Below are 12,485 nucleotides of genomic sequence, written 5' to 3' on the forward strand. Positions count from 1 at the left end.
CTTAAGAGCTTTTCAGTCCTTTTATTGAAAGACTAGAGGAATTGCAGAAGGAAATGAAAAAGGAAAAAGGTAAAGGCGAAGTCACTCCTACACACGCTTCATACGACTGGCTGAAAGAAGTCTACAATACTTCTTGATTTTCAAGAATAAATGTGGTCATTTGCATATATTTAGGCTTAAGGCTGATTTATACTCAGAAACCAGATCGTCTGCACATTAGGGGTGGAACGGTTCACAAAATCCACGGTTCGGTTCACGGTTTCGTGGTCACGGTTTTCGGTTCGGTTCGGTACATGTTGATTGTTAGCCTGACATGTTGGTCATGTTGCTGTTAGCATAAACAAAACGTTTTGCACAATGCTTGCACACTGTTTTTATCCACAACTTTCTTTCCGCCGTCATCGTAGGTCACTCTAAATGCAAAGTGGTCCCATACAGCAGACCTATAAAGTGCTGCTGGCGCGTCTTCCAACTCCTGTTCTTTCCCACTCGCCATACCCACACAATTCTCCACAACAACTGATTTTTTTCTGCTACACCCGGCTACGCTGCTTCGCTTCTTCTTCTTCTTGTTTACTACTGATGGTTGGCTTTGGTCACAGTACCGCCACCTTCTGCTCTGGAGTGTAATCGCTTCCCCTATGAGAAAAAGGAGAAGCGCATGAAACGAACGAAACACACACAAACAGTCAAACCGAACGGTTTATTCTCCCTGCATGGATTCTTTCAAAGTTCTCCACCATCATTTCCTAAAGTGTGAGTAGAAAGCTTACTACCTTTAATTCCTCTTCATTAGAGCCAAGTGTAAATGTATGAGCATGGCCTGATTAGCTTGTTGGAGCGATGGACGGACGGACGGACGGTTTGTTGGGTTATGCATAAAAATTCAAAGATCATTAAAACATTATATTTAGAGTAATATCTCAAATTGGGATGAGTTTATTCAAGCAATAAGATCTCATACCAGCCCATGACTACTAGCCATGCATCCCGGTATGCACCTTTTCAGAAATTGAGGAACAAATGAACAGACGAAAGTTTATGTGGAAAAAATGCAAATGCAATTAGTTCCTGTTCTCATTGTGGCCTTGCAGAGCTTTTAATAGAGCAGCTCAGTGGATTTTATTGTGAGTGGAAGCTAACCATATAAATAGGACAATGCAAAGATTAGCAGTGCCAACCAAACGTCACCTTGGCTGTAATTGCTGCAAACAAGGGGAGGCGTAAAATCAGGGCAAACGGAGGACAAACGAGCTGTTCCACAGTAGGAAGAGAAACAAGAAGTTAAAGGACCTAAGGATGCCAGATAATAAATAAAGTTAAAGCTTTTATGCTACTCTGACAGGTCCATCTGGTTCAGGCTGCGGTGGGATGTGTCAATGAATGTGTGAGCTCTGCTGGCACCTCTAAAACCACGCTTGAAAGTGGATGATCTTCTAATTACAGAGTCTCTATGGTTTTAGGGGAAATGGATTGGGAAGAGTGGGAGTAAATCAGAGAGCAAGATGAAGCTCCTTGATGTCTATGCAACGACTTAGAACCTCCAAGGTTCTATTATGTAAAATGCTCCTATTTATTGGGTAATATTACTAACAGCTCTAATTAAAATGAGGAGAACACAGTAGACCTCTTCTTTAGAAGGCTTGGGAGTATTAAAATACTTGCAAACAAGCAGAGCAGATCTTTAGACGGCAAAGGGATTTACGTGTGCAATTCATCTAACAGCAAGCACAAAAACCAGAACACATCGGACAAAATTTAGGTGTTCAAATATGTAAATATTTAGTTTGTAGTTGAAGCATTTAGCTTTCTTATAGTTATCCATTTAACTCTCATTTGTAGCACTTTTAGATACTTTAGATACAAAGTGAAACTAAAAATGACATTTACAGTGCTTTTTTGACAGAGCAATAGGTCTCCTTTTTTAGATTTGGATTCAAAGTTTACAAAAATGCCAATTTAAAGCTGGAAATAGTGTAGCAGTGCATTACAGAGAGATTGGGATGGATCAAAACAGATTATGTTTAAAGATATCACTCTGGGGAAGGGTACAAAAGGTTCCAGTAAAGTATTATTTACAAAGTATAAAACATGGCATCAATAAATAAATATAAAATACTTGCATAATTTCACAAGAACAGGAGATTGACCTGATATTATATAAAATAAAAGATAGATAGGGACCAGGCTGGGACTGGTAATCTGTGATAGCGAGCATTTGCCTGGTGGGCCGGTCCTAATTTCAGTGTGCGAGGGCCCGCCCCCCTTAAATCATTGCGACCCCAACACTGACGGCCAAAGCTCCTACCTGTGACAATAAATACCTCAAGGAGCTCAAGAGTAATGCAATGTTAATTACGTAAATGATAGGGGTGTAAATAATAATAGTTTTGTATCGATGCATCGACACGTCCGCAAGATAATCGGTCTATTTTTATCCATTTGCTCCTGGGCGTAATTCTCCCTCCCGTGCTGCGGTGGCGCTAAACCTATTTTGCCCTCCTACCTCGCTTCCTGGTTATACTCTTACAGCAGTGTGTTGCAGTGAGCTTGATGCAGACATTTTTGATTGATGCTCAATATTGAAGCGTGGTCTGAGCTACACAATGTGGGTCTAGATACGCCCGAGATGGCGAGGAAGTGGGGGCGAGTTTAGTCCGACGACGGAGGGACATCAGGGCCAAAAAGAGCAGAGATCCAGGTGGAAAAGGGTCCCAGCGTTCTCGCGCACCTCACTCTTCTAGTGGGTCAAACTTCACGAGTTGTTTTCCGCAATTTCGGTCATAAAAACAAAACAAGCCGGCCTCCTGTCTGCGGCACTGTTTGCGGTCAGCTACAATTTTGGAGAGGAGCAGCGGAGCATCCCTCAAGGGGGCGGGACGTCTGGAGCCGAGGTATTGCATTGCACTCATTGCACTGATTTTGTGCAGTATTTTCTGATGCAACTTTTCCGCTTCTGTTATTTGCTGTTGTTTCTAAAAAATAAAATGCATAACAATATTACAGCTTTAATTGATTTATTTCAAATTTGAAACATTGTCTAGCCTGTAAGGTAAAAAAAAAAAAAAAATGAACCAATTAATCGAATCGAATCGTGGTGTATTCTTGAGTATCGAATATAATCGAATCATTTGGTCAGGAAATCGAAACTGAATCGAATTGTCATGATGGATGTGATTCACACCCCTAGTAAATGATGCATGCAGTATATATAGCCCTTCCATGTCATGCACATCCTTGTGACGGTTGGCATATATTTCTTCAAACTATAAAATCCTTGCAACGAACTAAATTACAATAAAACTAAAATGCTTTCTTTAAACCAAACTATGATGTTCCTCTTATATTTGGCGAATTTATGATAGAATATTTTGCAAAAATATGTTGCGGTGCATGATGGGGTTTTGCTTCTAAAGGATTATTGCCAGGTTGGGATGTTTCCCAATCGGACAGTTTAGGACGCCATCTATGGGTAAAAAAAATCTTTTTCTTTAGATTAATGGCCTAAGAAATCAATAGACTTTGGTTCAAATTGGGCGATATTTCGTATATCCAGGCAGTTTATGAAAATTTTTTGGGCTGGAAAACGTGAGTCAGTGACATCTGGCAACCCTGCTGATGTGGTGCTGGTCCGAGGACCTGCCGAGTCCAAGTCAGGCTCAGTCCCAGTCCGAGCCTGATAGGGACCCTGCCCTCAGGTGATCAGAGCATCTGAAAGAGCTGCAGGGTGTCAAACGAGGACTTGGTGCTTTCTGCGTGTAAAGAAAGCTCCAGAGTTTGGCTAAAACCCCCCAGAACTAAGTGGGGTGTTTCATGGGATGAATTCCACATTAGAGTTATAGACAGCAATCCTACAGGGTAGGTTTGGCCTGAAACCAACACTGAGGTCATAAAAAGAACCTTCCTCCTAGAGTGAGACATAAAGATGGCAACACTACCGTCTGCTTTGACTTTTTAAAGTGCATCTGTTTAAGTTTTTTACGAAGATGAGTGAAACAGATAGAGATCAGTTTTAAACCTTTTGAGTCGATGAAAAGTTGAATTTTTCATAATCGGTGAGTCAAATAACGCAAAGACCAGCTGAGACAGACTTCATGTGTAATATCTGACTGAAAGGAGCTGGAAATGCAACCAACACAGAGAAAACAGTTTATGGATTTCACTGAGAATCAAACAGTGGAGGGAATCCTGTAGCACTGCCAGGTTCCATTGCAAGCTTCAGACCTGTGTGTGTGTGTGTGTGTGTGTGTGTGTGTGTGTGTGTGTGTGTGTGTGTGTGTGTGTGTGTGTGTGTGTGTGTGTGTGTGTGGGTGTGTGTGTGTGTGTGTGTGTGTGTGTGTGTGTGTGTGTGTGTGTGTGTGTGTGTGTGTGTGTGTGTGTGTGTGTGTGTGTGTGTGTGAGTATCCAGCCAGAGCAATGGGGAAGCCCTGAGAAGTGCTCATCTGGCCGCTGACTTCACAGCAATCGAGGGAATTCCCTCATGGAGCAACAATCACCAGGACAGGGTTGATACACATCAAATCCATGAAGCTGATGAATCTAATCCAGTTTAGCAGAGCTCAGTCAGGGGATGGGCAAAGCTTGGTTTGGTTAAGGTAGATCATAGATTATTCCAAAGTGAAGCAGGTTAATTTTTATTTTGCAATTTTTTTTAGCACATTTAGTTTCATGTTCATGTACTTTGGCTTCAGTCAAAGTTAAGTATATAAACTGTTAGGTTAATTGCCAGCTCTAAATTGTCCTTAAATGTGTGTGTGTGCATGGTTGTGTGTCTCTGTGTTGTCCTCCGATGGATGGACTGCCAACGTGTCCAGGGTGTACCACACCTTTCGCCCATAGAATTCTGGAGTTAGGTACCAGCCCCAACGTGATCCTGATGGATTAAGAGGGAAAAGATGGACAGATGGATAGATGGAAGGAAACACAGGTGGGAAATTGAGTGGATGGATGGATGGATGGATGGATGGACGGGCGGACGGATGTAGGGCTGCAACAACGAATCAATAAAATCGATAAAAATCGACTTTTAAAAGCATTGGCAACGAATTTCATCATCGATTAGTTGTGTCGCGCGATTAATGCGTCATCCGCCACCGTCGTCATTGCCGTGGGGCGCCTCCCCCATCCCAACCCAGTTCTCCCGCTCCCGCAGGAGTCCCTCTCAGCGCTGCAGTCAGAGCCGCAGGATGTTTACCCTCAGCGTCCAGACTGCAAATGAAGCGCGCATGCGCCGGGATTGGCGCCACAAATTAATCACAATAATTAAAATAGCCTGCGCTTTGTTAAGCGAAAAAAGTCGTAACATGCAACTTTTGTAAAAACAAATGAACATGGCACGGAAGCACAACTGTTATGATGCAGCACCTGAAAAGGAAACACGTTGGAGCCTTCGATGGCAGAGAAGAGAGCTGATCAGCAGGATGAGCGACCATGTTTGTTTGGTTTTAAAGTGGGGAAACGTAACGTTAGTTTCTCAGGTAGCTCATCTGATGCTTTCCTTACCGTGTTAGTAGTGATAAGTTTGGCTACTTATTTTACTTTTAATTTCATTTGAATTAGCTTAAGCAGCGTTTATATTTTCTTTATAAATAAATTAACTTGCAAATTATGAGGGCAAGGCTTTTAAAGTTTAAATCTTCTGGCAAAGATAAAGTAAAGAGGATCCTGCAATTTATGGAAGTAAAGCAGAATAAAATCCAGCAAGATCAGTAATATGTCAATTAATTATCTGCCGCATTCCCATGTAAATATCTGTCTTTGGAGGATGTGTTTTTTAGCACCCCTAGTTCTCTCATTTTTATTCCAAATACAATTTATAATTTGAATCACAGGGCTATTTTTATCTCTATGGTTCAGTATTTTTTCAAGTAGCAACTTTAACTTAGGGCTTTGATTCCTGAGGTTGTGAGTTCGATCCCCGACTGCCACTCTGGCTCCCTGAGCAAGACCCTTAACCCCACACTGCTCCACGGGCGCTGCACAATGCTGCTCCCCAATGGGATGGGTTAAATGCAGAGAAGTAATTTCCCTCTGGGATTATTAAAGTATACAAAAATCATTTCCTTAAGTGTGAGTAGAAAGCTTACTACCTTTAATTCCTGTTCATTAGAGCCAAGTGTAAATGTATAATGGTTGGTTGATTTGTTTGCTTTTTGAAATGTGCTATAAAAATAAACTTTCCTTCCTTAAGAAAATGAAGCCAATACTTTTGGTCCACCAAATAGTTGTCCTATATTAATTCAAAGCCAAAAAAATGCCTCTTTAAAAATAAAGCTAAATGTTTATTTACCCTAAAAAGCAACAATATTAAATCTAAAAAGCATTAAATATAACTTATTGTAAGATTGCTTTAGAAAAGCAAAAACATACAATAAATGTGGAGTTTTTCACCTGAAAAGAGATTTGTCTACAACAGAGCCAACTTACCAGTCCAGAACATGTTGATATGGCGGCCGAGGAGGCTGACAGGTTGCGAATAAATCCTTGATACAAGCAGTGGTGAATCTCCTCATCTCCCGTCACCGTAGCGATGCCGTCCGAGCTGAGCGTCTGCACGCTGAACCCCGGCCCGACCACAGACGATGGAAGCAGGTCCAGCTGCATGTCCTGCCCAAAGGCAGAGAGCTGATAGTGCAAGGAAGGAGAGAGGGACCTCCTGCTGCGGCGGCTTCTCCTGGTCACGTCGTGCGTCAGGTACACGCCGTCTGAGTCCACCTCCACCGGCGTCACAAATACGTAATCTGAAGAAAAGCCGACGGACAACTCAAGTCAAAGTGTTGAGTCATTTTTTTCAGTCTAAATTATTATTTAAGCCCTGCAAACAAACCATTAAGTGTGGCGCTAAACTTAACCCGCTTTCCCTCGGAAATGTGCGATTTAATACGGGTCTTTCAAACAGGGTTGAGCTGCTAACAATAAGCATTTGTCTCCCTTCCCTTTTTAAAAAGCTGGGTATGAACCCCCCCGCTGGCAAGCTGTCACCCTCAGCTGCATGTCTGCTGATGCCATCACGCTGGGTTTGCGTTGATGATAACATCAATGCAACAGAAGTCAGGAAAGTAAACAATGGAGAGCAACATGGAAGCGAGCCAGGGCGTAGTCAGTCTGCTTTATTGTTCGGCTGTTTGCAATAGAACAAGACAATTTACATTTAAACAAGAAAACACGATTGCATTGTTTTATTTCAAGTTCATATTATCTAATTATCTTATTCTAAGAGTAAAAATCCTCATTCTATTGGCAACTAATCTTATTTACCTGCTTAAATTAAGGATAAATACACTTATTTCAGAAATGTTTACTTATTTCTAGGTTGTTATTTTCTTTGTGTACCATACACTACTGTTTATGCTCTAAAAACATTCTAAATGACTTCGTTTCGAGTAAATTCTGGATGCTACCCACTCAGGACACTTGGAATACATTGGACGAGCAGTATGGAGGAATATTGACACGTTTTTGTGGACTTTTATGGACCTTTCTGTCTCGGGCGCCATAGACCTCCATTATTTGAATGTCAGCAGACAGCAAGAAGCCTCCCAGATCTCCAGATGCATTTGAGATATCAAAAAAGTACTCCAGAGTGTTGTTCAGCATGGGGGTGAGTAGAAAATGAAGGCTAATCATGTTTTGGGTGTACTATTCCTTTAAGTTTGTGATTCTGACTTGAATAAATCCACAAAGGCTCAAATGGTGTGAATTTCTCACATAAGAAACTAAGGCCCCGTCCACACGAAGTCAAAACGAACACGAAACGCTGATATTTTCCAAAACGTTTGCCGTAAAGACGGAGACGTAAAATAAATGTGATCATCCACACGAATGCATGAAAACGCTGCAAAATGTATGCCAGGCCTGTAAGTGGCGCTGTGGTGCCAAATAAAACATAGGCGAAGAAATGTTGGGCATGCGCACTAATATTTATACATGGTTTCCCTGCAGGTCCATTTTCGTGGTTCAGTCAAATTCAGGTGCTAAACTATGTCGTCGATATTGCTCTGTTCTTCCTGGAGATATTCCAGAAGAAGAAGATTCTGTTGTAAGCCCGACAGCAGGGTGAGTAGCATTAGCAGCAACGGCGCCATTGTTGTTGTGATATTACTGTGTCGCGCATGCGTGTTTAGAGGCGACGCTATGACGCATGCGTGTAAAAACAAATCTGCGGTTAGAGCGTAAAGATGGAAACGCGAAAACGGCGTTTCGAAATCTTCCCACTCTGAAGGCTGAATAAAAAAAAGATCGTTTACAGACCCCCGAAACGCCGGCTTCGTATGGATGAGGCTGGTTTGGTGAAAAATTTGTGCGTTTAGACCAGGGTTCATCTTCGTGTGGACGGGGCCTAAATCTATGCAATCTGGGACTGGTGTTGTACAGAACAGGATTAGGGCCACTGGAAAAATAAAAAATAAAGTTAAGTTATTTTTACATTTTATTTCAGTATATTATGAGAAAAGAAGTCAGAATTATGACTTTTTTTCCCAGAATTTTGACTTTAAAGTCAGAATTCTGAGATTAAAGTCAGAATTTAATCTCAGAATTCTGACTTTTTTCTCATATTATAATGAAATAAAATTCAAAATCAGTTAATTTTATTTATTTTTTCAGTGGCCCCAATCCTCTTCCGTAGTGTTGGGACCACAGTATGGAAACCGTCGCCATAGATTTTACAAAACAAAGCAGTTAGGAGGGAATCCTTGAATGGGGAGCAATAGCCACGTCTTAACAAGGGAATTGCAGAATTTTTACATCACAAGCAGCTGGGATTGCACCCTAACAGCCAATTAGTCTGTCTCCATTTTTTTTTTTTCACCAAGACTTTTTCTACAGGAACCAGCACTCCAGCAAGCTGCACTCACCAGTGTAACCCAGTTCATTCACATTCTCTCTACTACCTTGGAGCAGTGCCAGCTGGAAAGCAACATCCATAGATGTCAGAAGACAAGCACTCACCATGATTTAATCCGTGGATATGGCTGGAAGAGTAGCTGGCCGTAACGGAGAGGGAGGCGTGTGTGCAACAAATGTGCAGAGTCTGCAAAGAGAAGAGAATGAGGGGAAAGAAGCATCAGTGGACAGGTAGCAACAGGTTGGGAGCAGAGCTGGAAGCTGGATGCCAAACAGTGGTGATGATTGCAGCTCCTCTGCTGCAACAGGAGTTACACTTCAGCTTAATTTGGCATCACTTTTCCACACATTGAATGACAATCACAGATAAACCGCCACTTTGCGGCTGACAAAGGCAATGTTTGCTTGTCTTTGTTCCAAGTTTACACGTCCTGGATATAAGAGCGAGGAATAGATCTTGCCGACATGCCTTGATGAGGTTCCAAGTCAGGAAGGTGGAGAGAAGTTTGAGGTGGCTGCAGCCGGCCAGCGGGATGGGTACAGTCCATATCAGCAGAGCAAGGAGGTCCATGATGATGCATGCAGGCTGACAGGTTACCTCCGAGAAGAGCGTAAAAGCAGCAACCTGTGGCAGCGCATCATGCAGCGAACCGGCATGGTTTGCTGGTTGTGTTCCGCTCTGAGCGCTCAGGTGAAGCTCAGCAGGCTGCGTGTTTCAGGTGTGTTATGACGCGCAGCGCAGCGCGGCAGAGTAGGGCGGGTTATTGCGGGGCAGAGGCGCAGACTGGGAGCCACACTCCGTCCGGCTCTGGGAGAGACGCTGTGCGGGATGGTTCATAAGTCAGCAGCAGGCAGCCAATCAGCTCGCAGCATCATCGGCCACGCGAAGATGAAAGAAAAGGAAAGAAAGAGATTCAAAGGCAGCTCGGAATTTTCATGTTCCAGCGCTCAATGAGAGGATTACCAGAATGAAAAATGCAAAATACATTTTAAACTTATAATGAGAGTTTTCTTTCCTCTATTTATAAAACCACGACAAAGATTCGACATTAAACTAAATACTGAAAACTGGGGTCCAAAGACAAAAGAAAAAGTTTTTTTTAACATAGATAGATAGATAGATAGATAGATAGATAGATAGATAGATAGATAGATAGATAGATAGATAGATAGATAGATAGATAGATAGATAGATAGATAGATAGATAGATAGATAGATAGATAGATAGATAGATAGATAGATAGATAGATAGATAGATATAATATATATATATAGGCTATATATAAAATTATATATGTATTTCCATATCTATAGATAGATCTATCTATCTATAATTATATACATATATATATATATATATATAAAAAATTATAGATAGATAGATAGATAGATAGATAGATAGATAGATAGATAGATAGATAGATAGATAGATAGATAGATAGATAGATAGATAGATAGATAGATAGATAGATAGATAGATAGATAGATAGATAGATAGATAGATAGAAAACTACTGTGTTGCTTGTTTGCTTTAGTTTATATTGCTAGAATAAATAAGAAATAAGCAAATAAATTAAAATAAGGAGTTTGCAGCTTTGAAGTGGGACCTTTTTTTCTCTCTAATCTCGTATTCATATCAATTTTAGAGCACTGATTGTTGCGTTTTTACCTGTAACTTCTCTCTTTTCCTTGAAATTGATTTACAAATGTTTGTTTATTGAGTTGTGAAAGAATTATCTCTACTATAATTTGAGCTTTTCACATCTAATTTTGATGTTACATAGTTTTTTCCCAGTGGAAATCTGGAAGGTAATCAAATTACTTTGATCTAATCAAGTTGCTCTGATTAGAGGATACAAATTTAGATTTTTATGACTGTTAAAAATACTAAGTGAGCCAAAAACAGCAATAATCATCCACCCTGAATGCAGGGAAGATGCTAATTTCCCCACCATGAACTGGTCAGAGATGGATGCTGCTATAAACACAGATATATTGGATAATATCTGTTAGAGGCCCCAAAAAACCTGAGTTAGGCTGATGTTCATTTCATAGATAAACACATCTAAACATGCAAAATGAGCAAAAACAGAATGGGTTAGATCAAAGCATGTTCATTTGTTACAACGGTGAGTCTATACCTGAATTCACCAGAGTGTCTCTTGAAAGTACAGATAATTTATGAAATATCATGTGCCACAAAATGTATTCTGTGCAAAAAACAGAGTTATAAAAACTCCTCCCTGTTATTTATTTTCTGTCTGTTTGTTTTGCTGCTGAGTGTCCCAAATGAAAACCACGCAGGAGCACAGAAGGAGTGCTCATCCACTGACCCAACCTGAATGTGACACATACCTTAATATAACTAAATGTTGGTGAACCAAACAACCTGTAACTGAAGCCATGTTAAATTCCACTAACAACAGGATACTGCAGTATACAATAAACAGACTGGAAGAACAAATGATTCTCCAAAAAGATCAGAGGCTGTTAAAGCTGAATGTTTGTTGCCTTAGTTGTATACATGTCAGACCATTTTAGGCTTGTTTTATCTCCACATGCTGAAAGATCGCAAGTAGCTCATGAAGCCTCATTCCCTGATGACACCAGTGCAAAAAAAAAACTGATCCACAATGATGAGTAATGAAAACAACCTGTTTCTTCTCCAAAGAAGAATGAGAGACAAAAAAAAAAAAAAAATGCACGGGATAACACAACCCAATTCAATCACAATTTAAGGCACAGGAAAACCAGATTAGTACACTGCAAAAAATTGAAATCTAAGTCATTTTTTCTTAAAATAAGTGCATTTTTTTCTCGAATTGATGACGAAAGTGAGACACTTTGCCAATGGAACGAGACAATTTACATTTAAAATAAGAAAAAACTATTGCATTGTCTTATTTTAAGTTCATATTATCTAATTATCTTATTTTAAGAGTAAATATACTAATTTCATTGGCAAATCATCTTATTTACCTACTCAAATTAAGGGTAAATACTTAATTTCAGAAATTTTTACTTATTTCTAGATTGTTTCTGTAGTGTAGATTAAAATTCCTAATGATTTGACCTAACAGTGTGGTAGGGATATTCTTTGCAGTCCTCTGATCTAAAACACTATTATCTGTTACTGTTTCACCCAGTTAACTTTAGCTAATAAAACCTTCACAGTAATCAAGATTTCTTTACGTTTAGGTTAAAAATACTGGGTAGTGTGGTCAAAAGATGCAGTTATTCTGTTTGATGTGATTAGATGATCAATAGGCTGGATACTGGGAAGCAGATCCAGCCTAAATCTACAAAAAACCAATTGTGTTCTGTAGGAAATTATATATTTTTTATTAACTTCCTGCAAAAAAAGTAATCCTCTATCAAGGGTGGAAAGTAACGGATTACATTTACTCACGTTACTGTAACTGAGTACTTTTTCTGAGTAATTTGTAATTTTCTGAGTAGTTTTTGAAATATGTAATTTTACTTTTACTCAAGTAAATTTTAACCTAAGTAGTTTTACTTCGCTACATTTAAAACCTCCTCACGTTACTGAGTAAAAAAAAATAAATAATAAAAAAATACTGGTAAAAAAATGAAATGCGGACACTGTGTTTTGAAGTTAGATCCTGTGAGCATTTTCTTT

General features: G+C 40.0%; 1 protein-coding gene across 2 annotated transcripts in view; it reads right to left on the reverse strand.

Annotated features, from left to right (window-relative positions):
- adamts18 (ADAM metallopeptidase with thrombospondin type 1 motif, 18) overlaps positions 1-9,647 on the reverse strand; it is a 127,884-nt gene extending 118,237 nt beyond the window's left edge. Inside the window, exons 1-3 of one of the 2 annotated variants that reach the window (XM_038267332.1) lie at positions 9,314-9,647; positions 8,950-9,031; positions 6,427-6,740 (exon numbers count right to left, since the gene is read on the reverse strand). In XM_038267332.1, the coding sequence (XP_038123260.1) occupies positions 6,427-6,740; positions 8,950-9,031; positions 9,314-9,415 (498 nt within the window). In that variant the 5' untranslated portion in view covers positions 9,416-9,647. Of the gene's footprint in view, positions 1-6,426; positions 6,741-8,949; positions 9,032-9,313 lie in introns of those variants that run through there. The other variant, XM_038267333.1, reaches the window with a different exon arrangement.
- Between the last annotated feature and the right edge of the window lie 2,838 nt (positions 9,648-12,485).

The sequence above is a fragment of the Cyprinodon tularosa genome, unplaced genomic scaffold (genome assembly GCF_016077235.1).
Source record: "Cyprinodon tularosa strain WSP-4 unplaced genomic scaffold, ASM1607723v1 ctg67, whole genome shotgun sequence".
Taxonomy (NCBI): domain Eukaryota; kingdom Metazoa; phylum Chordata; class Actinopteri; order Cyprinodontiformes; family Cyprinodontidae; genus Cyprinodon; species Cyprinodon tularosa.